Genomic DNA, 27,876 nt, shown 5'->3' with positions numbered 1-27,876 from the left:
GGTATGAGTACTCCAGACCATGTAAAGGCACCCAACATGCAACATGTTTTTTAAAACATTATTTTGACAGTTTATTTTTTGACAGAAAGTCACAACATTCTTTTACCACCTTGCAGTTGTGTGTGTGAATGCCCAAGTTGACTCCCTTTGGAGTAGGTTCCTTTATTTAACTCCGGGTGGACACTCTGCTGTCTATGGCAGTAAGTAGGTATGTTTTGGGTCCAAGGCAGAACACAGAGTGACTGGTAAAGAGTGTCCTTTTCATTTTAAAAGTTCAGCACCCATACAACACAAAACTATAGTGTTATGCCAATTTTAGGTATATATATATATTAAAACACTGTGTACGTGTCTACAATTATCTACCAGGAAAATGTGCTACTTAAATAAAAAAGGAGATATCTGGATGTCTATACTAACATTCTAAAACCCTATTGTACAACATCCAAACTTCTCATTTGCTTTACAAAGCTCCCCTGTCACATCCCTATTTTCTTTATACCCACACATAACCATTTCTAGGTAAGTTTGATGTTCTCTGTTCATGTCATTTCAGATTTCCAATTATATGATCATTCTTACATTCCCTTCAAGTCAGTATTTTATGACTTCTGGAGACCCTTTAAACCACCACTAGTGATCAATCCCAGTTTCAGTGAGTACCCACAGAGTGTATGTAACTATTTATCATTATATGGCTGTAGGCTCAGTGTGCACAACCATTATTCCCTAAGCATAACAGACTTAGCTCTTTCAATGAAAAATATTCAAAGATTACTTTCTTCAAAAGATCACCAAGCCAAACATTTGGCCATATTTTTATTTACTACATATACTATAAACATATACAATACATGCTACAAAAAAACATTTCTCAAAATTTAACTGTCAAGAAAGTGTATAGTGTTATAATACAATGGCACATGTTCGTATTTATTTCAAATTTGTTTGTTTATCACCCATTTCAAACCATTAATAGTGAAATGTTACTTAAGGATAATTAAAAATTATCTATTTGCATTATTAACAATAAACAATTCCAACAAATTAATAAGAATTAACCATGTCAAATATTAGTATCCAAAAATTGGGCTTTTGCAGAAATGACTATATAAAATATAGCAGCCAATTTCAGTTTGCTCTGTGACAATGTATATATGCACTTGAATAGGATTCTAGTATTTCTTTTAGGAAGATACTTTTAAGTCCTCTGATTTCTTAAGGTCCACATCCAGCCCAATCCAACCTGACAGTTCATATAATGGCTTCAGACAACCCATCATCGAGAAATTCTTATGATTTAGGTAGAGTTGCATGTTATACTATTACATAATATGAAAAGAGACATTATAAGCCAATATCATAATGTCAAAGGCAAAAGAAAATACAAACATTCAAATCAGTTGTGACAAGGTTTTTCTACAAATATTTTAGATGTCATACTTTCAGGAAAACAAGATTTACTGCGCATTTGGATTTTACAGTATGTAAGCTGTAACTGAAAATTTAACAAAGCTGTCAGATGGAATTAAGTCTCGTATTGCAAATTTGTTCACTCAACGTCGAGCACCCACTATGTGCATAGCACTGCGCTAACATTTTAAAAAGTCGAGTATTAATGTCTTTATCAAGCATTACCTTAGTGTGAGGTAAAAATATATTAAATTAGCGTCAACTCATTAATTTATTTGTGGTAATGTATGTAGTCTTGTGCCAGCTGGCTTCCCTGTGCTGGACAATGAGCTTCTGCACACCTCTCATTCACTCACACGAACATCTGCACACCAACGGTGCCAGGCACTGTGCTGGTTACAGGGAGGCCATGATTTGGTGTACATCGAAGAAGGCAAATTAACCATTACCTATGCAAAAGAATTCAAAAGGTACTTTTCTTTTCTAAAATGAGGCCCTAAGAAAAATATAAGGTGTTTCTATTGGTCATACCATACCACTGACCAGTTAGTGCCTTTCTAGACTAGAAACTAACCTTAAAAATTTCATGTTGTAGTCTATATAGCCTAGATCATTTTTGGTCTCAGAAGTCTATTCTTTGGAGCACCTGACCCTATAAAAACCATTCCATACTTAACAGGATTTGTAAACTAAACTTGAAGATAAAGAAAAAGAGCCAAAAATGAAGGCAGTTTATAATGTAATGTACTTCAAGCACTATTCTGGCAATGTGAAATGAATAATACCTAAGTAATTCATGATTGATTCAAACATTTTTCAAAGTGCTAATCCTATCCCCAAACTCATGTAATTTTAACTTGACTTTTATACAAGTTGCACATAAAGCAAAGGGCGGAATTTGGCCCCACAACCTTCTATGGAACATTCTAAGTGATTGGTCCTTCCACTCCAAGTAGAAGTTAAGAATTCCAAAGGATCCCCTAATAGGATACTGGCACTCGGGAGAAACGAACGTCGCTGCTGGATCCCGTCAGTCAGGAGTCTAGTGAGCTGCGGTAGCACTGTGAACCTACCCGGACCCCCTGAGGGAAGGCAGAGAGCTGCGAGTGTGGCTGTCCACTCAGTGAATCCAACACTGGCTTAAAGCTATGCACTGAATAAAGTGCTCTGCACATCCTGCTTGTCATCTGGAATGAAAATAAACACTTTTCTGGAGAATTAACCTATCTGTGGAAAAGGATGACAAGGGTTCAAAGAATCCCAAGAAAAAGTATGAAGCATTGACTAGGAAGGAAGACAAATGCCTCTAGTAGTGTCCTCAGAAATCTCAGGATTTGAACTGTCAGAATGAGTCATACAACGGTCATGTTCTATAAATGAAAAAGCAATCCCACTGGGTACTATTCACATGGTACATGATTACTTCACGGGGTGAAAGGGAACAGTCTATTGCCACTTGATAGGATGCTTTCGGAACAAAAACAATGCCATTGGATAAATCAGGGTAAGCAGTGTGCAACGCTTCTCTTCTGTCCATCCGTTTTCCACAGGTTGACTCGCACTGCCTGAGAGAAAGGAGGCAAGATGCCTACGCCCTCTAATACCTTTAGGCATGGCGGCTATCACCTAAAATTTCCAATTCAGAAGTTAACACACAAGCCCTCCAGTTTTGTACCCTGAATGTGGTAAATGGACTAGCGATGTAGTAGTTCAGTCTAAAAATAATCACAGGTAACAGAACGCTTATATAAACTAGACTGTTTCAACATCTGTAAGAAAATTGTATAGATGGCAATTGAAGAGAAAAGAAAAAGATTGTTCCCATCTGTCAGCAAAACTGTTTGTTGAGCTATACTCAGCTGAAGTCCTCATCAGGATTCTGTTGATCCAGCAGACGGACATGTGTGAATGGGAAGTGACCTCGTTTGCCATTACACTCCCCTTCCCACTGACCACTGACATTAATCTTCGTAACCTTTACCAGCTCACCGACCTGCAGGAGGAGAATAAGGAGAGCACTTTATTTCCAGTTACGAATGAAAGCTGACAAACTCCATTTCTGATTAGGCATACCCTGCCCACATGATTGCTCTAGGTCTGACAGTACAGAATGGATACTTGCTGCCTCCCGAGCCCCAGCCACCAGAATGATTACTTGTGGTTAATGCAGGCAGAAAGAAGTGATTTTAGCAGTGCAGAAAAATACACAGAATACAGAAAACAGAAAGGATCCTAGAGAAATGATACTTTTTGGAGGTCTTAAGTGTCTTTTGATAAGTAAGCCCAACCAGAGTAAGCTACTGTTCCTTTCCTTCATACTCACTGCTTTTAGTTTCCTGCCTGCCCCATAGGCCCTGGCCTAGGGAAAGAAGTCTATGTGCCCAACCCCCAACTCCCTACGTAATTAGAAGCAGCACAATTTCCCAGCCCACTCTCACACATATTGCGGCCTGTCACTACTTGTAGATCAGGAGGCAATCATAGGAAGCATACTTCACTTGGTCCCAGAAAATGAAGTGTTCCCATCACCTTCCAACCAAGGCATGGCATTCCCCATTTGGGAAGGTATAGGCAAAAACTCCAAATATCCCTGGCTCTCTGCAAAGCTCCCCCGCCCCACCCCACCCCACCCCACCTCACCGTGCACTGACAGACTTTATTGCTCCCTCAATACCAATTGGTACCTGTTCATTAATAAGGGCCACATCATGTTTTTATTGTTACAAAAAACTTCGTTACAAAATCAAATACACAGATCTGAGCCCTGGCTACTGTGGCTCAGTGGATTGAGTGCCGGCCTGTGAACCAAAAGTCACTGGGGCAATTCACAGTCAGGGCACCTGACTGAGTTGCAGGGCAAGTCCCTGGATGGGAGCGTGAGAGAGACAACCAATGCATGTATCTCTTGCACACTGCTGTTTCTCTCCCTCTCTTTCTCCCTTCCTTCCCCTCCCTCTAAAAGTAAATAAATAAAATCTTAACAACAAAAAAATATCCCTGGCTACTGTGGCTAAGTGGTTTGAGTGCCAGTCTGTGAACCAAAGGGTTGCAGGTTCAATTCCCAGTCAAGGCACATGCCTGGGTTTCGGGCCAGGTCCCCAGTAGAGGGCACGTGAGAGACAACTACACACTGATGTTTCCCTCTCTCCCTCCCTTCCCCCCTCTCTAAAAATAAATAAACAAATAAGTAAATAAAATCTTTAAAAATACATAAATAACAAAGATGAAAAAATTTTTAAAAAATCTAAATGGTAAGGTCATTCTGATAGATGGATTCACACGGTAGCAAAATATTAAACAATATTGCCCTGGCTGGTGTGGCTTACTTGGTTGGAGAGCCATCCCATGGACTGAAAGGTTGTCAGTTCAGTTCCCAGTCAAGGCACATGCCTGGGTTATTGGTTTGGTTCTTAGCCTGGACACATGGGAGAAGGCAACTATCAAGGTCTCTCCCTCACCCTCTCTCTAAAAAGTCAATGGGCATGTCCTCAAGCTAGGATAAAATATATAAAATAAATGTTTAAAAATTATTAAATAATATTTCATTTAACATTTGGAGATAAGGCCCCAGATGTCCCTGGACTAAAGAGCTCATAGCTATCTTTTAATCGTTGACATCTGAGTACTGAGCATACAAGTGGTTTTTGAAGCGTAACTGTTCATTTGGTTTTATTAAGTTAATAACTAGTATTTATTCAACTTTGATAAACTACTGTAGGGGGTATTTTCAATAAATTATTTTCTAGTCATTGTAATAACCCTATAAAACAGGAATTGTTTTCATTTTACACGTGAGAAAACTGAGATTCCAAAAAATTACATGATACACCTGAGGTCACACAGCTAATGGCAGGGCTGGGATTTGAGTCCAGGAGTATCTGGCTCCTAAAACAATTTATATTCTTTTTACTATACCAGGAAGTTTCCAATTATGCTGCCAGGGCCCTACAGGGTCCCTAAGAATGTCTGCAGGCCAAGTACTGATCAAAGCCAACTCAGGTCTAGGTCCAGGGCCTTCTCTAGAACCAGTCTGATCTCATTCACGGAGGCAGCAGCTTCCCTACTGCCCTGTCTGTAATTCCCTCAAGAACTATCTGAAAAACACAGGCCTAAAGTGGTTGTGGAGGTCACAGGATGCTGGGAAAAGGAAACAGAAACCAGGGATTAGAAAGATAAAGCGTAGGTGAGAAAAAGCAGTAGCTCAGCCTGCTGATATCATAAAGATTAATAAGGCTGACGATGTAAGGGGAGGTAGGGGAAGAATGATACATGTACATCTTGCCAAACAGATCTGACCCCTATAGGCTGTCAGCACCAGGGTTCTGTTTATTCCCAGCAATCTTCCAATTCAAAGTTCCTAACATCTGAGCAGACCAACTATGACAAGTAAAGATTTTTATATAGTCTTCGAGGAGAGGAAGACCAGGACATCAAGTGAAATTTCCTTGCTAGTAAAATCACTCTGAAAAATTTCTTCCTTTATCCCCAACTCTAGTTCTCAGACTTTATCTCACTTGTTTCTTTCTTTTAAAATCTCTTACAGTGTTGCTGCCCTGGCTGGTGTGGCTCAGTGGTTTGAGTGACAGCCTGCAAACCAAAGGGTCACCAGTTTGATTACCAGTCAGGGGACATGCCTGGGTTGCAGGCCAGGCCCCCAGTAGGGGGCACACAAGTGGCAACCACACATTGATGTTTCTCTTTCTCCCTCCCCCCACTCTAAAAATAAATAAAAAAAAAAAAGAAAAGAAAAGAAAACCTCTTACAGTGTTGCAAGAAGCTAGGCACAGCATCAGCTCTGTAACACTTGACAGTTCCTTGGTGAATTTTCCTTGTGCCTGTCCTGTCAGCTACCCCCAACTCCTCATCCTTCCCACACAAGCACATGCGCACAGCACATTTCTAAAATCGCTAATGATGCTAGCTCCTTGCTCTGTTCAGGTCAATTATATCAAGTATAGAACTTCCGCCCCCCATTTAAAATATTTATTTATACTATATGTCAAAATAGCCATATCATACTAAGTGCTATTCTGGTAACTGGATCTAGAATAATGTTAAGTCCCCCACTTAACAAAAATATTTGAGGGGATGTGTATGCTCATGTCAAAAATCTAATAGCCACTCATGTTAGGTTCTCTAGATGGGGACAAAGGGACCAATTTCTTTCAAGAGGCTGGTTTGATGACATCCCAGCTAACATCCCTAAGAGCTATCATATCTGAATCCATCATTTTATTGATGTGCAAACATACACGAAGGACACGAGGGAACATTCTGGAGTGCTGGAAATGTTCTATACTTTCACCTAGGTGGTTATCACACAAGTGAATATGCATGTAAACTGAGAGCTGTATAATTATGATTAGTACATTTTATCAAAGGATTTCAAATCTACATAAAAAGGTGTCAAGAGAATGTCTATTACATTTTACCCAGCTTTTCCAGGTGTTTTGTAGAAGATGGTTCTTCAGGATACAACCTTAATAGGCCCACCATTCTACTCATTACCTAAATCTAGGTTTCAATACCTCTATTCTCTCGGTGTTCCATGGTCTTTATTTTTAAAAATTCAAAGTGTCACAGGGCAGTAGGGAGTGATGGGGAGAAAATGGGGACAACTGTAATTGAACACTAAAATTTTTATAACTAAATAAAGAAATAAACTTGAAGTGCCGTGTCACAATGCATCCCACAGAGCTATAAACAAAAGGCAGGATGCACCGTGGACTGGACCAGCCCCTCGCTGTCAGCACCACAGACCCACCTGGCTTGTCTACAGGTGGACAGAACCTGCTGGTCCGCCCTCAGACCTTTCTTCTTCCAAAGTTCACAGGGAGAAACAGCAGGGGCACCTACAAGGCCAGATGTTTCTTGACAGGGAGAATTATATGCAAATTAGACCTCTGGACAACATTAGAACCATCTCTGCTATATATACATACTCTCTTGATCTTACCCTATAGGGGAAGAGTCAGGAAAACCATTCCATATTCTGGAATTCAAAATCTTTTTTTTTTAAGATTTTATTTATTTACTTTTAGAGAGCGGGGAAGGGAGGGAGAAAGAGAGGGAGAGAAATTCGTGAAAGATGCATCATTCAGTTGTCTCTCGCATGCCCCCAATTGGGGACCTGGCCTGCAATACAGGCACGTGCCCTGACTGGGAATTGAACCAGCCACTTTTCAGTTGGCAGGCCTGTGCTCAATCCACTGAGCCACACCAACCAGGGCTGGAATTCAAAATCTTTTAGGTTCCTAGCAGAAAAGCCCAAATGTCAGTGGTGAAAGAAAGGCTATGCCATGGACAAAACGATTCTGATTTTTAAGTGGATAAAGAAAAAAGTTCTAAGCAGTAAACTGGGCTAATTAACCTGCCCAAAGTGGCCTCAAAGTACAAATACTTCAAGGAAGACCTTATTAAAATTAACTGTTTGAGCCCTGGCTAGCATAGCTCAGTGGATTGAGCGCGGGCTGCGAACCAGGTATTGCAGGTTCGATTCCCAGTCAGGGCACATGCCTAGGTTACAGGTCACAGCCCCCAACAACCACACATTGATGTTTCTCCTTCTCTCTCCTTCCCTTCCCTCTCTAAAAATAAATAAAATCTTAAAAAAAAAATTTAACCGTTCGTACCCAAGGGGTCTTCTTCCTGAATATTCAAAGCACATAGGGACTCCTGGGGTCAAAAACAGATAAGCCCCTGGCCTTGGCCAGGTAGCTCAGTTGGTTAAAGCCTCATCCCAATACAACAAGGTTTCAGTTCAATTCCCAGTCAGGGTACATGCAAGAGTCAACCAATGAATGTATAAATAAGAGGGGAGTAACAAATCAATGTTACCCTCTCTAAAATCAAAAAACAAAAAACAAAAAAAAAAACCAACAATAAAAAAAACAAAAAAACAAAACCAAAAACAAAAAAACAGGCCCTACTCAGGTAGCTCAGTTAGTTGGAGAGTTGTTCTGTAATCCAAAAGGTTGTGGGTTTGATCCCTGGTCAGGGCACATACCTAGACTGTGGGTTCACCTCTGCTGGGGCAAGTATGGGAGAAAACCAATCTATGTCTCTCTCTCTCTCCCCCTAAAATCAATCAAGATATCCTTGGGTGAGGAGAAAAAAAAAAAAAAAAAGACACGCTCCAAAGGCAACATGGCTGTCCTTAGAGACCACGTGAGGCCCTAGTGCTTCAACAGTTAGGAAGAAAGGGTGGTTGTCAAGCCTAGGGGACTGGGGGTGGGGAGGAGTGTAGGAAGGGACAGGGCAGTCTAAGAAAAAGGTGCTAAACTTTGGGGGGTTTTTTGCCTCTTTTTTCCTGAGCCCATTTTTAAATTTAAAGAATTTTGAAAATTATTTCTTTTCAGAGGGAGGGGAAGGGATGGAGAAAGAAAGGGAGAAAAACATCAAGATGCAAGAGAACACTGATCAGTTGCTTCTCACATGCCCCCAACTGAGGACCTGGTCTGCAACCCAAGCATGTGCCCTGACCCAGAATCAAACCCACAATGTTTCGGTTTGCAGGCCAGCATTCAATACACTAAAGCCATACCAGCCAAGGCCCTGAGCCCATTTCTTCCACAGCTCCCTGCTACCTCTGTGACCTTCTAAATAAATTTTCTCTCATAGTTTGAAAAAAAGAAAATGGTGCTATGCGAAGTGCAATTCGTAACAGTTTCTGAATGCATACTCCTCCTTTTGTTAGGCAACAACTTATAAAGCAGAATTCCCGAAGGCCCAAAGGGAGGATGAAGGCGATACATAACTGGAAACTTGGTATACTGTATCAAAGATAAAGAAAGCTAAACTGAATACTTGCCCCAGATATGTTACAATCTTAAGATACAAAGTAATGTACATACTAATCAGGTAGTGCAGTAACAACCTTAATTCTAATACTACTGGTTTCAAAATTCAAGTTATAGAAGTGGGGAAAAAATCCTAGTCTGCATGCCAATGAACAAGAAAGACTTTACGAAGGATTGGGAGCACTACATGGCAGCTAACCTTTCTTTGTATGAGGCTGATTCACTACCACCTTGTAAAGGAGAGCCGGTGATGATTCTTTCACCACTGAGGTACTGTTTTAGTGTCCAGTCAGTTCCTCAGCCTCCTGATACTAACACTACATCCTTAGGAGCAATAAGGAGGACTGAGCCTTCGCTTGAATGTGGTTAACTTGTTTCTTCACTCCCAGGAACCTGAATGAACACAGGCTTCGTTGCTAGCTCTGTGTAGTTCCCAAAGTACACCGCCATCTGGTACAGACGTAGTCAAATCTACAATTGGTCCAGGAGCAAAAGATTACCCGATCGATCTTTATCAGAGTTCTACTGATAATGAGAAATTGGAACCCAAATGGCATTAGTATCTGGTATTCACCAAACAGAAGACATCAGGGAACTGTGTGACCTCCTTTGCTCATGTAACCTAAGGGGACTGGCTGCTTTTCTAGTTTCTTTCTCTACTACCCAATAGGAAAGGCCTCAACAATTGCCAGCATTCCTTTGATCTAGGCTTGCTGCAGGATTCTGGTGGTCTCAGGGCAGGAAACACACACACATTCACGTAAGTAAAGCCATGGAGAAGCAAGTAGAGAGATGGGATACAGGGCTCTTGTCTTCAAACATAGCAAGTACACAACTGATAAGTATTTTAAGGCTTGGCTGAATGAGAAAAAAGTTAAGAAAACTACAACAACCTAAGCTAGGTGTCAGCAAACCATGTCCCATGGGCCAAATCCAGCTAACTGGCTGTTTTTGTGAATAGTTTATTGGAACACAGCAGGCTCAGTTGTTGTTTTGTCTGTGGCTGCCTTCTTGCTACAATGGTAGAGATGAGTAGCTGTGACAGACTGTACAGCCTTTACTGAAAAGCTTGCAGACCCCTGATCTAAGGAACAGGTAATATTTAGGGCCCATTTACAGTCTTTCACATCAAGAGAAACAAGGACGGACAATTTAGCCATAATGATTCACTTCCCTAAGAGATGGACTGAAGTGGTCATGAGTGGTATTGGTAGAAAGTTGCAGGCCTTTGAGATTTAAGTATTTGTTAGGTTGCTAAGTGAAAAGAAAAAATAGCCCTGGCTGGTGTGGCTCAGTGGGTTGAGTGCCTGCCTGTGAACCAAAGGGTTGCTGGTTCAATTCCCAGTCAGGGCACATGTCTGGGTTATAGGCCAGATCCCCAGTGGGGGGCACATGAGAGGCAACCACACATTGATGTTTCTCTCTCCCTCCCTTCCCCTCTCAAAAAAAAAAAAAAAAAAAAAAAAAAAAATAGCCCACCAAATCCTTGAAGATACATCTTACCCTGGTTTTAGTCCAAGTCAGAAAAGACCTACTGAATTCAGTAACTGATAATGCTTAAAACCAAGTTCTCTACTCTATCCCCTTGCTGAGAAGTAGGGAGGTGACCAACCACATATAATCAGTACATTTTAGCTAAACATAAAGAATTTTCTAAAAACACTAACATTGGACTAACCCCAGGGTTCCCAAGCTGTAGTGTCATTGGCACTGCAGCAAACTCAGAGGGGTGGCACGAAATGTTTTAAATTTTTAAGGGAAACACAGTAATACCTGACACCTGCATATGAACTGCTAGCTCAAGGCAGCTGACAACATTGACATTAGATCACACTGCATTCCTTTCAACAATGTCTTAGGTTTGCAAAGCTGGGTTTTGGCAGTTGCTATGATAAAAAACAAGCCTCCAAGAAAATGAAAGTGGTAGTGTTCAATATGATCCCAAGGTTTAAGAAACTTTTTGGTATCTTAACAGGTATAGATCTCATTATTTAAGTAACTGCAGTTACTTAAGATTGAATTTAAAATACTTTTCCATTCAATTATGTTTATTGTATTTTTCAAATGGGAGTGTAAATATTTCTGTTGTTTGAACCTACCTACTTAAATAGAACTGTTAATATTTCTTCTGGCTTAGGGCACTGTGATATAGTACTGAGACATAATGGGTGCTATGAACCAAGAAAGTTTGAAACCTCTGGACTACACTCTACACTGTTGTGGCTGATAGTGAGTTCCTCAAAAGTGGAGATATTCAAACAGATGTTTAAAAATAACCTATGAAGATACCAGAGGGCCTGCCTTCAATGTCTGAGAGGCTGGATTAGTTGCTTCCAAAATCTCTTCCCACTGGCATTCTATGTTTTTAAATGAACATGCCCAGACAGGCTGGAAGGATGAGGGACAGTAGACACCTGTCTCAATGAGCAATACAGAAATCTAGGTCTACAATACCAGAAAGACAAACTGGACACAGCAAGGATATGCCAGTCATGTTCTTTTAACTTCCAAACTCATTTTTTCTGTTAACAAAGGGGAATTTGGGGTCTTCATTCCTGTTTTCCATACATAGGTTAAAAGGTCTTAACAACTTGTTTCACAGAGTTCTATGTGGGGAGATGTGGAGTTGATATAATCACTGCTACATATAACCAGGGACCCAAAGCACTTTACAACTTCCCTGTCTGTGCCCTGAAGAACAAGCTGAAGCCTAAGAACACCAGAGAAGCTCCTTTGTTACTCTGAAGTTTTACCATCTATCAAAGGAAAAATGCCAGGTTGAATTGGAGAATGGAAGTTACATAATTATTGTACTTAAATATATTGTGATTGTTTTGGACAGTCTACAGAGGCATAGAGCAAACTTTAACACCTGCAATTTACAAGGTAAGATTGATCACTATTCCAGCTTCTAAGGAGCCGTGAAACAAAAATCTAAAATCAAAAGAATGAAAGGTGACTCTAAATAACTCTGGTGTTATTTCTAGCATTTCTTCTTCAAAACACTCAGCATATCTTCATTTGTTTAAAATCTTCTCTTAACCAGGAGTTCCAGAATAAAACAGACAATATCTGTCTCATTCAGTTATATTCCCCCAGAATATGAGTGGCCAACCCACAGAACTATAGTAGGCAGAAAAATACTCCTGCTTTGGTTGTTAACTAGAATTATCCCCTTCTTTCCAGAGTCTTCATCCTACTAGAGAAATCTGGTGGGTGGGAAAAGAGGAAATATCTAATAACTTATATTCTAGTGGGGGACTCTGGGCACAGCAATTATACCGTACAAGAAATATCCACCTGTAAATGAGGGCAGGTGGTTCTTTGAGTACTGTGTTTTTCATTTTTGTTTTTAAGATTTTGTTCATTTTCAGAGAGAGGAAGGGAGGGAGAAACACGGAGAGAAACATCAATGTGGTAGAGCAACATTAATTGGTTGCCTCTAGCACACTACCAACAAGGAACCTGACCCACAGCCCAGGCATGTGAACCTTTCAGTTCACAGGCTGGCCCTCAACCTACTGAGCAACACCAACCAGGGCTGAATACTATGTTTTTAATTTATTGTTTGATAATACAAAAACCCTTTCTTCAAAATAAATACATACATATGTACATGCATAAATCTTAGCCCTGACCGGTATGGTTGCTTGTTGGGCTTTGACCTACAAAGCGAAAGGTTACCAGTTGGAGTCCCAGTCAGGGCACATGCCTGAGTTGCAAGCCAGGTCCCTGGAAAGGGGCATGTGAGAGACAACCAACCAATGTTTCTCTCCCTCTCTTCCCTTCTCTCTAAAAAATAAATAAAATCTTTTAAAAAATCTTAGAGAGACCCTAGCATATAACACAGTTAAAAATAGAGTTACTGTTCCAGCTGGTAGCTCAGTTCACTAGGGTGTCATCGCCATACAGAAGTTTCCAGGTTCGATCCCCAGTCAGGGCACACACAAGAATCAACCAATAAATGGGAATCAAACACTAAGTGGAACAACAGCAACAAAAAATGACAGTTCTTTCTCACTAAAATCAATAAATTTAAAAAAAATTTTTAAGTTACTTTAGTTAAGAAAGAAAAGGAACTCAGAGCCTTTGCATCCTCAGCTTCTCCCTCTCACCAGGCACCTCCTGGGAACTCTTAGGACACTGATTATCCCTAAAGTCTTGCCCAACTCTAAAATATAATGACTCTGTTGTGCTTCAACTATAATTTTTTAAAGATTTTATTTATTTATTTATTTATTTTAGAGAGAGGGGAAGGCAGAAAGCGAGGGAGCTAAACATCAATGTGTGAGAGACACACCCATCGGCTGCCTTTTGCTCGCACCCCAGTAGGAGACCAAGCCCTGCAACCCAGGTGTGTGCCCTGACCAGTGAATCAAACCAGTAACCTTTGGCTTTGCGGGAGGATGCTCAACCAACTAAGCCACGCTGGCCAGGGCAATAATTTCTTTTTCTTTTTTTTTTTTAAAGATTTAATTTATTTATTTTTAGAGAGGGAAGGGAGGGAGATAGAGAGAGAGAGACAGAGAAACTTCAATGTGCAGTTGCTGGGGGTTATAGCCTGCAACCCAGGCATGTACCCTGGCTGGGAATCGAACCTGAGACACTTTGGTTCCCAGGCCGAGCTCAATCCACTGAGCTACGCCAGCCAGGGCTCTTTTTTTTTTAAAGAAAGAAGAAAAAAAGAACCCTTCCAAAAAAATAAATACATACATAAAATGCAATGATTCTAACTTAGGTGTATATACTGAATGTCAACTATAACTGAAAAATATTTCAAGTTAAGTGTAAAACTCCACTAAAATGTACCTACCTGGTCTACAGGTCTGGATTTATAGTGGGTCAAACATAGCAATCAATGTTTTTTGTTGTTTTTTTTTTTTTAACCAAAATTCAAAGGCCAGAAAGCCAGTCTCCTAATCTTATCTTCTAGCCTCACCTCAACAGGGACTAGGCATAACCCCTATGAAAAGCCAGGAACAGGCAAGGAGAGCTGTGCTTCTTTGCACAGACAGTACAAGTGAGGATATGCTGTCAGTGAGCCCACATGAAACCTGCACTGAGGAGGACAACAGCACTGTTATAAAACAAAAATAGCCCTGGCTGGTGTGTCTCAGCAGACTGAGCACCAGCCTGAGAACCAAAGAGTTACTTGTTAGATTCCCAGTCTAGGGCACATGCCTGGGTTGTGGGCCAGGTCCCCAGTAGGGGGAGTGAGAGAGGCAACCACACACTGATGTTTCTCTTCCTCCATTCCCCTCTCTAAAAATACATACATACATACATACATACATACAGAAGGTCTTTAAAAAAATAAATAAATAATCACAGACTGAATCACAGACAGACTGTATGGTAGAAAAGGCACCAATGTAGACCTGAGTTCATCATCTCTATCTCCAGCTAATTAGAACAATCCATTCAGTCTGTCTAAAATCAGGGTTTTTTTCATACAATGAATAAGAATTCTATGATGGTAAACTAACACCATGTTTTTAATCACATAAGAGGTTTTAAAACTATTACTTGGGTATTTGTTCTAACTTGAAAGAGGCTATCTTCAGCAATCAACATATGTGGCTCTAAACCAATACCCAACCCAAAAAGAAAACTTACTGAAATCATAAACTAATTTTTTATTATTCTTTTTTTTAAAGATCAGTTTTTGGTTTTTTTGTTGTTTTTTTAAAGATTCTATTTATTTTTAGAGACAGGGGAAGGGAAGGAGAAAGACAGTGAGAAAAAGATCAATGTGTGGTTGCCTCTCACTTGCCCCCTACTGAGGACTTGGCCTATAACCCAGGCATATGTCCTGACTGGGAATCAAACCAGAGACCCTTTGATTCTCAGGCCCACGCTCAATCCATTGAGCTATACCAGCCAGGGCTCCACTATTCTTTATTTCACAAGATTTATATTTCACAGCAGAGAGAGCAGCTCAACCACTTTGAAGTACTAAAGCCTCTAATCAAGGGAGGCATCATTAAAAACAATTCTCTCTCAGAAAGAAAAATGCAAATGGAAGCAAAACCAATGTGATCTCTATTCTCTCCTGGTGTTAGCTGCCTTGTTCGATGAATGCTATGTTCACCCTGCAGCCCAGGCTAACAAGGTCTGCAATGAAATGTCGAGTCACAGCTGTCATGTTCACAGCACCATGTTGGATGTTGCCATTACCTGAACTTAAATAAAAACATGAGGCTAGAAACTTGTTTTTTTAATCCACCAAACTCTAAGTGGGAAAAAGTGGCCAGGCCTAGACAACCAACATTTCATTTTCTTCAAAGTGGGAACATGAAACTTTTACGTCACAATATGATCTCAAAGAATACACACTTCTAATGCACACATTTTTGCCCTGGCTGGTGTGGCTCAATGGACTGAGTGCTGGCCTGAGAACCAAAGGGTTGCCAGTTCGACTCCCTGTCAGGGCACATGCCTGGGTTGTGGGCCATCGATGTATGAGAGGCAACTGCACATTGATGTTTCTCTTTCTCTCCCTCCCTTTCTCCTTCCCTTCCCATCTCTCTAAAAATAAATAAAATCTTAAAAAAGAAAAAAAAAAACCCACACATTTTCCAGTCAAACCTGTAAGACATCTAACCTTTCTTTGCATCCACTATCCAGAATGTAAAAGAAAAACTTCAAATCTAGTAATATTAGAGACCGGTTCGAATAAATTCTAGCTTATTCTGTGGGCTAGTACTTGCACTTATACAGGGGGCAGCTCTTCCTTCTCAGTGTATGAACATGACCAAAGAAAACGAAACTCAGAGAAGAGTTCAGTTTACAAGAATACATGTTTGCCCCTTCTCAGCTAGTCTGTGCACATGGAACTTCAGCCTATGCTCAGAAAGCTGCTTGCTTACATTCAGTTATAGTATCAGCAGGCTCTGAAAGATGGGACGGCATGCCACTTCTGCACAAGCTTTTATGCTGAACTACTAACTCTGCGTAACTCAGAAAGGGGGAGAGGGGGAAGAAGAGCAGGGAGAGAGGAAGGGAAAGAGAGGAAGGAAAGAGCAAGCCATGAGTGCTAAAGAGAGAAATATGTAAAGGAATAAACACAATGCAGTAACTGGCCAGAGAAGACAGGCTATGAAAGATAACTATTTATCAGTAAAAGGCAGTAATTTATTCCTCAGGAGGAACTGGCTTTCTTACCTGCAAAATGCATTAAACAACAAAGACCAAGTAAACCTACTGCTCCTTAGAATTACTAATCTTAGAAATGTATCTCTTTACATCTGTACTATGCTTTGCTTTTTTTCCCTCCTGAATTCTTACTTGAACACAATCAATGGATGATAAGGAACCCCATGCCCTGAAGTAAAAGCATTTTTCTGTGGGAAACTTAATGAGTGATAGGAACCACTTATTATACTCAAATTTCTGTGAGCCCACCTTATTTCAGACAATGATAAATGGAAAGAAACAGATTAGAGTGTAGACAAGAAAAAAATATTTTAGGTTAATTTCTGTGAATTCAGGTGGTGTTATTAAAGTAGTCAAAAGTACGTTTAGTAGATCAATCAGAACATTCAGTTATACAGTTTTAAGCTTACTCATTCCAAACCAGGTTTTCCATAAAAAAGAAAACCCAACTTTAAATGCCAAAATCAGTACTTAATGGTTCAACATCTACAACATCACAATGCTGGTGCTTGTATTCAGCATTCCTACAAAGCTCTAAGAGGTCTGAAAGGGAGACCCTGTAGCAGATCTCTTCTTTCTATATTTTGCACATTATGTACCTCCAAAGCCAAGGCTGTCTTGTCGTAGGCATTAGGGACTCGCTTCTGGATTACCCTGGCATAAATGGGCCCATTCTGGAGGTTAGGGAGCGGAGTGTTGACGCTGGGTTGGGCATAGGGCCCAGGCTCCGGCCCACCCAGTGGCTGTGGGTGGGAACCCTCCTGGTTACCTCCAATCAGAGCCGATACTGAGGCGGAGGCAGGTCTATACTTCTCCACGTAAGGGACTGGAATCATCCCCCTCTTGCCTTCGCTGTCCTCTGCATTCCACCACTGCTCTTCAGGCTTATCCCGGATTCTCAGGATGTCTCCTTTCTTAAAGGGAAGATCTTCTTCATCATTCCCATTAAAGTCAAAGAGGGCTCGCACATATTCTGCCTCCTCCTGCCTGAGAATCACTCCACTACCCTGCCTGGATCTGGAAACTGGTTCTATCAACGTTGTAGTGTCCAAATAGTGTATTTTGTAGAATTCCAGTAAAGCAGGCAATGAATCAAACTCTTGATCGCCTATTCGGAGTCTGGAGGTGCTCACCCCTGGAAAAAAATAGAGCAGGGTATTATTTAAAGAAGAATTACACTGGTGATAAAAACACAGGTTGTAAGCACTTCCCCCACGCATTTAGTCAATATTTAATTAGGAGAAAACTCTGTCTAGAAAAAAATAACTGTTTCTCCTCATAGTAGACAAACCATATTTTGTAGCTGAAACATTCCCGGGAAGAAAGATGCCCATCACCACCTGCAGCAGAGAAGGAGCAGAAGGCCACGACAGGCCAAGCCACTCAGGACATGCTCTCATGCTGGATCAACGACAGCAACACAGGAGACTCTGTTCACTCCCACAAAATGTGTTGTCACTGTCTCATTTACACAGTAGCATAAGGTTCAAGGTTTTGTTGCAATCTTCTTTCCAACCTCGGGAAATGTAGCAAGCTCCTCTTTTTCACAGGTCCCAGCAGCTATTCCAGGAAGAGGGGGAAAGAACTTGGTATCTATCTATGCTAGGTTTATACATTCATTCTCTTCACATCTAGAATGTATTCTACAACTTGAAAGAAAAACAGTTTTAAGACTTATTGCTGGTATTAATTTCATTTGTGACAACCAAAAAAAAAAAAAAAACAACAAAACTTAATTAGGCAAAAACCAAAACCCTGAGGAGCCTAAACAGAAACTAAGAAACTAACTAAAAAATCAATTCTTAAGGCCCTCACTTAAATAAAATATGAAAACTGGATTGCTCCTTTAGAAGCAAATGGGTCTCTCTCTCTCTCTCTCTCTCTCTCTCTCTCTCTCACACACACACACACACACACACACACACACAGAAGGTAAACAAAGATGCTTGGGGAAAAAAATAAAGTATTAAAATCCTCAACCTCTGATGATACACTGAGGATCCGAAGCAAAGGACATACTAGGAATGCTTAAAATTCTCATGATGCAGAGATGTGTGTGGCCCTAGACACAGGCTATGCTTCAGATCCCTCTCTATCTTGAGTTCTAGAACTGAAAAATAATGAACACATATGGATTCAAGTAAGAAAGTTTTCTAATGAGGAATACAAACCTTTTACTTGCACTGTGCTAAGCTACCCAAAATATCAAATCATCTTTATTAGATTTTTTTACCTTTTGGTTTCCTGGTAAGTAAATGCTCTATAGAAAATTATTTCTTGATTTTTTAAAACTTCCCATATTCTTCAAGAACATGGCTTTGAATGGCTATGAAGTATTCCCACCTTTTCATTAGTGAAATGAGGCAGTTATGATCATTTTTGTTCTTATCCATTAATTTTTTCTTATTACTTCCTTAGGATAATCTCCTTGAAATGTAACTGAGGGATCAAATGGTAAGAACATTAAGATTTATGTTGCCAAATTGCCCTCCAAAGTTTGTATACTTACTAACTCCCCTCAGTGGTTTGTGAGTTCCCATTTTCTCCATGTTATCAAAACAGCATTTAAAAAATCAGCATTTAAAAAACTGCCCTGGCTGGTGTGGCTCAGTGGATTGGGCACAGGCTGCGAACTAAAGGGTTGCCAGTTGATTCCCACTCAGGGTACATGCCTAGGTTGCAGGCCAGATCCCCAGTGGTGGCCCGTGAGAGGTGGCAGAGAACTGTTTCTCTCCCTCTTTCTCCCTTCCTTCCCCTCTCTCTAAAAATAAATAAATAGCCCTGGCTGGTGTAGCTCAGTGGATTGAACACCAGCCTGTGAACCAAAGGGTTGCTGGTTCAATTCCCAGTCAGAGCACATGCCTGGGTTGCAGGCCAGGTCCCCAGCAGGAGGCATGCAAGAAGCAACCACACATTCATGTTTCTTTCCCTTTCTTTCTCCCTCTCTCTAAAAATAAATAAACAAAATCTAAAAACAAAACAAAACAAAACAACAACAAAAAAACCTGCCCTGGCTGGTGTGGCTCAGTGGATTGAGTGCTGGCCTGCAAACTGAAAGGTTGCTGGTTCGATTCCCAGTCAGGGCACAGGCCTGGGTTGTGGGCCTGATCCCTAGTTGAGGGCTTGCAGGAAGCAACCAATCAATGTATCTTGCATATTGATGTTTCTCTCCCTCTCTTTCTTCCTTCAATAGTAAATAAATAAAATCTTTCTAAAAAATCACTGCCAGCTTATTCAGAAATGTTATCTCTTTTGAAATATTTTTAGTTGTTTTTCACATTTATTATTTGTACTTCTTTTGTAAAGGTTACTTGTTTAACTCCTTTTTTAAGGGAAAACAGACAATGTACCCTCTCCACTTGTATTTACACTGGCCCACCCATCCAAAAGCCATAGTGATTAATGCTATGAAATAGAAACACTGTAGTAGTTCAGATGTCTAAATTAATTTCCAACTCAAAAAAGAGACCAAATTATTTTGTTTAATGTTAGAAAACATTTCCTCCAGAATGACCAGAAAAACTACATTTAAAACTCTCTACTGGGGAGGGGTGAAAAGATAAGCTTTGCAAGTTAAACAAAAGTCCTCAGTACAGAATGAGTACTGACGAGTGCCTTCTTTTTTCACCCAAATGAATGATGAGAGAGCCCTGGCTGGTGTAGCTCAGTAGTCTGAGTGCGGGTCTGCAAACCAAAGAATGATGAGAGACCAAGACATGATTTAAAGAAGAGTTGCACATTTCTTAAATTACAAAAGTCCATCTGTGGAATTCACAGCTGTAGGCTAAAACAAGTTAACAGCCCACACTCAGTAACGCTGGTTGTTTCTCCAACTCAAGATGATAAAATAGATGCTCAGACCTGGGACTGTCCATCTGTGACAAACACTTAGGCACAAGCAGAACATAACCCCAATAGTTCCAAGTACAGGACTGGAAACAAGAACTTGGTTATGACCATACCAGAGCATGGTGGTGCTATACTCTGGAATTGTTCATCACTGAAGTAGACCACCAATGAGAGATTACTGCTCTTCAAGTCTGGAAGGCGAGGAGATGCAACGGCCACCTTGCCTGTCACCAGTAAGCCAATTCAGTGATTCTTTAGGCCAGCTGAGCTATGTTAAGGACAGGGTCAGTTGTGAGCTCCAAGGAGACCTACGTAGCACTGCTGGATGAAGAAAGGCTCTGGGGCTGAGTAGGAGGGAGAACCCTCACATCAGCAAAGAGCCATGCTTTAGAAAAATGATCCTGATAACACCTGGGGGGCAAAGCTCCCTTGCTAGAGTTCACCCAACTACATGCCAAGGGGCAACAACCAAATGGCTTTCACTAGTCATCTTTTTTGGACAGTGGCTGGCAGACAGTGAGTGCTCAGGAAGTGTTCAATGTTACTCTTAATTAATACAACTCTAAATACAGGGAGAGTTAAATGAAAATCCATTCCCAGCTTTGAGCTCACAGCTTAGTTGGGAATACAAAGGCATACAAAGTGTGCTTGGTGAGCAAGAAGCAAAGCAGTATGTTTTAGGAAGATATCATTCCACCCCCGCCGCTGGCTTTCACTTTCAACTGGAGATATGTTCACACACACACACACACACACACACACTATTGTAGCAACAACAAACCATGTTCTCAGATACAACAAAACCACAATGAAAAAACGGTTCTGACAATCCCTAAACTTTTGCAAGGTACCCTTTTAATTCTCAGAAAGAATACAACCACTCCATCATCCATTGTTATGGCTCCATTACTGTACTAGTCCAAGTAAAAAAAATTGGGGGGAGGGGCCATTTCGAACAAATAAGACCACTAAGCCAAGTCCCTTACCAAGATCAGTATGAGAATTCTCAACACTGAAGCTCATCTGCCATAAAGGTAGGAAATTAGCTAAATTCATTTCTTGTTCAAATGCTTCATGGTGTAAACTGGGTCCATTATCATTCCCCCCCCAGCTTTGTGATCCCAATGGTCACAGAAATACAAGTTAAAACACCAAGGGAAGTCTTCAACATTACCTATAAATTCTTCATCTATTCTAATGGCACTACAATTCCACAAAGGAACACCTGTTTTTGTGTATTACTGGAACAATTAGATATATGGGGCGGTCAAGCTTTGTTGATCCAAATCCACAAAAGGGATGGGAGGGGAAAAGAATATACAAGTTCCAGATAAGCCCAAACTTCACCCCAACCATGTGTTCCAGGTCCTTTTCCCTAGTTCATTTCCTTCCACCCACAAAGAGCCAAAGGCAGGAAATAGAAGGGCAGGAAAGGAAGCAGACAGGACAGTCAGTCAGTCTAGAGAACCACACCAACAAAAGAATTCTCATTGCTGGAACTTAGAAAACCTCACTGACTTGTTCTGCATCAAACTTGTGCTGGATTCTGAACATCCAGTTTAAACTAACACATTCAGAAATCACAATCAACGCAAGCAGCCCTGGCTGGCGTGGCTCAGTGGACTGAGTGCTGGCGTGTTCCATTCCCAGTCAGGGCACATGCCTGGGTTGTCGGCCAGGTCCCCAGTTGGGGAGTGTGCGAGAGGCAATCGATCGATGTTTCTCCTGCACGTCAATGTTTCTCTCCCTCTCCCCCTCCTCACCTCTCTAAAAATAAACAAATAAAATATTTTTAAAAAATTAATACAAGCAGTTGTTTTGGTTTCTGTACATGCTCATCTTATTACATTTCAGCATTTTAGCCCCTGGGTTTCATCAGTCTTTACCCTACCACTCCCTCCAAGTTTTATGAACACACAAGAGTTCTGCAGCATAGAACAGGCCAAGGCACTTCTAGCATGGACACCACTGCAACGGCTCCACTGCTAGCCTCTTCTTGATCTCACAGTAACTCCCTTTCCCCTTTCACTTCATTCCCACTCCCTCTCTTCCTTCTCCTCAGCCTATGCTAATTAGAGGTTGCTTAGATAAACACTCCCCACTGCCTGTCCAATACAAGGGCTAAAAGACCACTGACTTCCACTTGTAAGGGCACCCTAATGAGGTGTCAAGATATCCAGTCTCCTAAACAAATAGACAAACTGGTGGATATTAGCATGGTACTCTGTAGATGCAGACTGACTGGGTTTGATGAATTCCTTGTCATTTGCAAACTGTATGAACCATTTTTTTAATATCTCATGGGGCCAAATACCTACCTAATAAAGTTCCCAAAAGTAGCCAATATATTATAGGTGCTCAAAAAAAAAAAAAGAAAAGAAAATTCAGTTTAATACACCCCAACCCCTGACTTTCTTCAGCAAATTTCAATTTTCCCCCAAACCCCAAGTCTGCTGTTTCCCAGAGAAGATTTCACAGAATCTCTAGCTGCTTCTTAGCAAGTTCTGTGGTCATAGCTACTGGGCCCTTTGGCTAAGATCATGTGTAGTATCAAAAAGTTCTACACATGAACTTGCTGAGTCGAGTAAGTTTGAAAAACCCAGAATCCAATACCTGCCTCTCTTGGAGGGTCAGATTTTCACATGAGCATAGTCAAGGCTTGGAGAAGTCCTGTAACAAATAAACCTACTTCTTTTTACCATGGAATCTTTTTTTTGGGGGGGGGGGTGTAAAATCTATTAAGTCAGTGAAGAACTTTTCCAGAACCACTGAATGGATACTCATACTGAGGGATAAAACGTTGAGGACCAGGTTTGAGAACTGCCTAGATGAGATAAATAAAACAGAAATGCTAAAGGGACGAAGGGGTGGCAGTGGGCAATTAGCAGTGGGGATCCCACAGGATCCCCAGAGAAGTAGCTTTAGCAGCACAATCACCACCTGAGCTTCTACCCGCCCCAAACCCCAAAATGAAGTAAGCTTCTATGCTACCCTCACCCACTAGGGCAGAAGGTGGGCAGCTTTCAGTTGGGCATGTAATAGGCACCATCCTACTTCCATGTACTGGATCCAAAGTCCTTTCACACTTCTTGATGCACCCCACCCCTACCCCAGCACTTAGTCCCTAAGACATGCTGCGTATTTTTTTAAAATTTATTTATTTTTAGAGAGATGGGAAGGGAGAAAGAGAGGGAGAGAAACATGGATGGGTGAGAGAAACATCGACTGGCCACCTCCCACATGCCTCCAACCAGGGACCTGGCCCGCAACCCTTTGGTTGGCAGGCCAACACTCAATCCACCGAGCCACGCCAACCAGGGTTTTTCTTGTTTTGTTTTGATTTAAAGATTTAGAGAGGGGAGAGAGAGAAAAGAGAAGGAGAGAAACATAGATGTGAGAAACATCAATCAGTTGCCTCTCCTTGCATGTGCCTAAGCCAGGGATCCAAACTGGCAAATCCAGGCATGTGTGCTGACTGGATTGAACTAGGGACCTTCCACTTTGTGGGATGCCACTCAACCAACCAAGCCACATGGGCCAGGGCCTAAGACATGCTGTTTTAGCATGCACACTACCCACATGTTCTGGACCCTCTCAAAGCTGGGTTTTCCATTTTGTTTCAACTCCTCCCTCCCAACCTCAGAGTTATGTTCATAACATTAATATAGCTTAATACTTATTGGGAATTTACTATATGCCAGCCCATTCCTAAAGATTTAATGCATTAAAACTCTTACCCTCCCAATGACTCTATGATATATTACTATTTCCCCACTTCCATACATGAGGAACTGAAGCAGAGGAAAGTTAAAGAACTTGCCCAAAGTCACACTAAGTAGTAAATGTCAGGTATGATTCAAACCCAGGCTCCAGAGCTCAAGATTGTAACTACTCACCCACCTCACACTTACTTAGTTTTGTCAACTGGTCAAGGTCTAGTAATACCTCACTATTCCAAGAGGAAGAAATGAGTGGATCAATGACTGCAAAGCCTTCCCAAGATGTATACCTTGAAGTCCCACCTGACAGAGTATGACCCATAGACTTGCCAAGCCCAGCCCTACGACACTGGAGCACAGCCAGGGCACTCCCAGTCTATGGCCACATCTATATTCAGCAAGAGTTGAACACCAAGATAAGTTAAAAATAGGTTCACTGGAAAAAGGTTCAGAATTCCTGGTCTATTTTATCCCTAAGCCTCTACAAACTATCTAAGCCATTTCCAAACAAATTCCACCTATACAGCAGGCTTAATTTGGAGCACACCCACACCCTTCTTCCCTCTCAGGTGCGCACCTTCACTTTTCTCTCCTAAATGCTCAGGGTCCCCATGAGACTTGCAACCGAGGGAGCAGTGGGCAGCCTGTCCCAGGCTAACCCCCTGACCCTGTTTCCAAGGCCCCTTTTCTCTAACTTTTCAGTGAGCTGACAGCAGCACCCCCTTGGCTCGCTTCTTTCCTACATTTCCAGGGAACCAAAGCAGAGCACGGCCCAGATTCTCTCCTGTTGCTTCTTCCACCCTAAGCCTTTCCTTTGTGTCACTGTCTGCAGCTTTAATAAATGTACTTGCAAAATTTAAAAAAATTCTACTTATTATGCCCAAAAGATATACTATATTATCCTAAGCAAAAATCTCATTTTCCATATTCAATTCACCGAATAGTGATTTTAAAGCCTCTTCATCATTGACTTTTAGCTGGCAGATGTGTACTGTTTAAACACCAACACCGATTTCTTTTTTTTTTGTCAATTTCCTTGCCACCCTTTCCTTTTGGTCTTTAAACAGAATCTGGGGCCCCAGGACAGACACAAAAGTGTTGAGTCCTCTAGGAGCACTGCTGGGATCTCAAAAGGAAATTGGTTTTGGCCCTGGCCAGGTAGCTCATCTGGTTAGAGCACTGCCCCAATACACCAAGGCTACGGGCTCCATCCCCAGTCAGGGCACATTCAAGGAGCAACCAATGAATGCATCACTAAGTGTACAGCAAATCAATGTTTCATGTGTGCTCTCTCTCTCATATCAACAAATTTTTTTTAAGGTAAACTGGCTTTGACAGAAAGGAATACAGTGTAATAGTGTCAGCTCTCAGGTCAGAATTCCTGGGTTCAAATTCTGGCTCAGTATTTACAGGCTGTGTGACCTTGGGCAAGTTACTGACTCTCTGACTCTGTTTCCTCATCTATAAAATGGAATTCTTTAAATAAATAGAGATTACAATACAGTCCTCACTAGACTGTATATAGACAGGGAATGAGATGAGGCATATAAAGTACTCAGCAAAGTACCTGGCATAGAACAGTCAGTAAATATTAGCTTTTTAATATTCTTTAAGTCTCTTGTCCTTCCAAAATTCAGAGGTTTATATTTAAACCTCTGTGGTTTCAAAAGAAAAAGAGTTTGAAGTGGGAAGGTGAAAACAAAGATTAAATATTCTTTATACAGACTAGTAAATCGATTACCCTACATGGAAAATAGGGTGTGCGACAGAATGAATTACCACACTGCCCCTGAACCTTCCCCACCCCATTGACAAACTTTGGCAAATCTTCACCTCTCTTGGGCCAAGGATCTGAACTCCTATGTTATAAAAAGGTGGAACTCAGTATCAAGGTAAGTGCCGAGACATAGTCATAATGCCAAGGTGTGGAGAAAGCTCAAACTAAAAAACCTGCCTGCTGCCATTCCAAAATTTGCAACCAATAAAATTCACACACAAACAAAATGTTGAGAGCTGAGTTCCACTGACAGTTTGCCATCATGTCACTGTACTGTTAACAAAACACCCTGAATACCAGGGCATTTTGCAGAAGAATATATCTGGTATGGGGCATACATATCACATCAATATTCCCATCTCATGTTATAATGCTATTAAACCAACCAGACTGAGAAAAACCTAGGATAATTTAAGGACTTCAAGACCCCATACTCTCTGAAACTGGTACGTATTAACAGAGACTCACTACCCCATCTTCCCATTTCCAGCCAGAGTAAATAAATTTACACTGGAACTAATCTAAAAGGGTAAACCTGCAAAGGCTGGTTCAGGAACTTCCTAATTCACTTGAGACTGGCCTGTATCTAGCCTCCACTGGTCAGGAGGAAAATGCTTCAACCTGGGAACAGTGAGAAGGCACTAGGCCGTTGGTGCTGTCACACAGATGATGGTCACCTCGGAGTCACTCTGTACTTCACCAATCTCCTTCACAGTCCCCCAACAATGCCAACGGCATGGGTAAGACAGTCATAGTAGTGTTGATGACCCTTGACAAGGAAGACCCAATGCAGTTCATTTAAATTCTCAGAATCTGCCTGGCAAGAGTCTGTTCCCCATACCTAAAAAGACTCTGGCCACAGCCCCAACTTACTGAGCAAAAAGACTCTGGCCACAGCCCCTGGAGTACAAGAGTGACAATGTTTAAGTCCCAGGAAGACTGAAGTTCCGACCGTTTACTTTCAGAGAAGGAACTGTTTCCCTTGGCTTATTTCTGGTTTGTTTCCTGAAGAAAACAAAATCTTCCTTCCACTAAACACTTTGAAAACTAGAACCTCCTAACTGTGGAGAACAGTTTTCTGGACAGTAAGATCTCTTAGACAGTCAGCAGAACACAGACTTATTCTGGGCTGGCCACAAAAGGCTTTCCTTCTCTCATCAAGTCACTAGGCTCACCTCCGTGGAGGGAAAAGACGGTAAAAGTATTTTGGAAAAATGCCCAAGAAAGGAAAAAGCTGACCGGTTTCCTGAGGTTGTCTCCATCCCTCCTGGCCTGTGTGTGGTGACTTCCTACCAAAGGCCACCAGTGGAGTATAGCCAAACCCGGCTCTCCAACATTGCAGGAAATGTTTCAAGCCTAAAAAGCCACTTGTACGATTATCGGATTCATTCTGGGCACTGCTGCCAAGTGATGCCCCCGCAGTGCCAACATCCCCCTCAGCTCTTTGTCCCCACGGTGCCCAGCCCTGCCCTTGTGCCTGGGCCGGGCGCTGGCCCCACCCTGGGGCCAAAGCAGTTCCCCTTCCCCTGGGCTGTCCTCCCAAGGCACACCCAGAGGCCTGGGTCAGCGGCTCCTCCTCCCCCACGCACTCCCGCTGGTCTGTGGGAACCAGCCCCGGCACCAAGGCGCCCCCTGTCACGATCACTCCAGCCTTCTGCCCACGTCCCTCGTGGGGGTCAGGTTGAGAAGAGCAGCGGCCAGGCTGAGGAGTTCCGCGGCCCTCACCCCCGCCCGGGGCCTCCCGTCCTGTCCGTCCCTCACCGGGCGGAGGCTGGGCGGGCGACGGTGGCACCGGCGGGCGCGGGCCGCTGCTGTTGATGATGTAGTGGGAGACGCGCGAGTTCTCGGAGACGCTGAGCACATAGTCCCCGGGGCTGGTGCTCGAGTCCCGCACCAGGAATACCCCGTGCCGCTGGCCCTGCAACAGCGCCACCGCCTCCTGCCGGCTCAACCGCCCCCAGTACCAGCTACTCCGCTCCTCCGAGTCGAAGTTGCCCGCCATGGCCGCCTCGGTGCCAAACGCTGGGCCGCCGCCGCCGCCGCGCGCGCGCGCCTCTCCAGCCCCGTCGCCCGCCGCCCAGTGGACCGGCTCGGGTCCCAGCCTAACAGCAGCGCCCGAAATGGCGGCGGCGGCCGCGGGCCTTCCCGACCGGAAATGACGCAC

At 42.2% G+C, this 27,876-nt stretch overlaps 1 protein-coding gene across 3 annotated transcripts; it reads right to left on the bottom strand.

The window, feature by feature from the left end:
• Positions 1-782: 782 nt before the first annotated feature.
• On the bottom strand, positions 783-27,876 carry CRK (CRK proto-oncogene, adaptor protein). Of its 3 annotated transcripts, none has more exons than XM_028519235.2 (3): positions 27,474-27,871; positions 16,967-17,502; positions 783-3,406 (listed from the first exon to the last, which is right to left on the bottom strand). In XM_028519235.2, the coding sequence occupies exons 1-3, from the start codon at positions 27,712-27,714 to the stop codon at positions 3,269-3,271; spliced, it is 915 nt and encodes a 304-aa protein (XP_028375036.1). In that variant the 5' UTR covers positions 27,715-27,871; the 3' UTR covers positions 783-3,268. The 3 variants fall into 3 exon arrangements, with proteins under 3 accessions (XP_028375036.1, XP_028375038.1, XP_035890301.1); XM_028519237.2 differs by having other exon boundaries at positions 3,265-3,406; positions 17,137-17,502; XM_036034408.1 differs by lacking the exon at positions 783-3,406 and adding an exon at positions 6,804-7,283 and having other exon boundaries at positions 17,137-17,502; positions 27,474-27,876.

This window comes from Phyllostomus discolor, chromosome 8 (assembly GCF_004126475.2).
Source record: "Phyllostomus discolor isolate MPI-MPIP mPhyDis1 chromosome 8, mPhyDis1.pri.v3, whole genome shotgun sequence".
NCBI classification, from domain to species: Eukaryota; Metazoa; Chordata; class Mammalia; order Chiroptera; family Phyllostomidae; genus Phyllostomus; species Phyllostomus discolor.
This window is presented reverse-complemented; position numbering and strand designations above follow the sequence as displayed.

Excerpts from the sequence above, each read along its gene's own strand:
- CRK (XM_028519235.2), bottom strand. The coding sequence starts at position 27,714 with ATGGCGGGCAACTTCGACTCGGAGGAGCGGAGTAGCTGGTACTGGGGG. Across the intron at positions 17,503-27,473 it reads GCCCGCCCAGCCTCCGCCCG|GGGTGAGCACCTCCAGACTC; the intron begins GTGAGGGACGGA and ends ATTTTTTTCCAG. Across the intron at positions 3,407-16,966 it reads AGACAGCCTTGGCTTTGGAG|GTCGGTGAGCTGGTAAAGGT; the intron begins GTACATAATGTG and ends CTCCTCCTGCAG.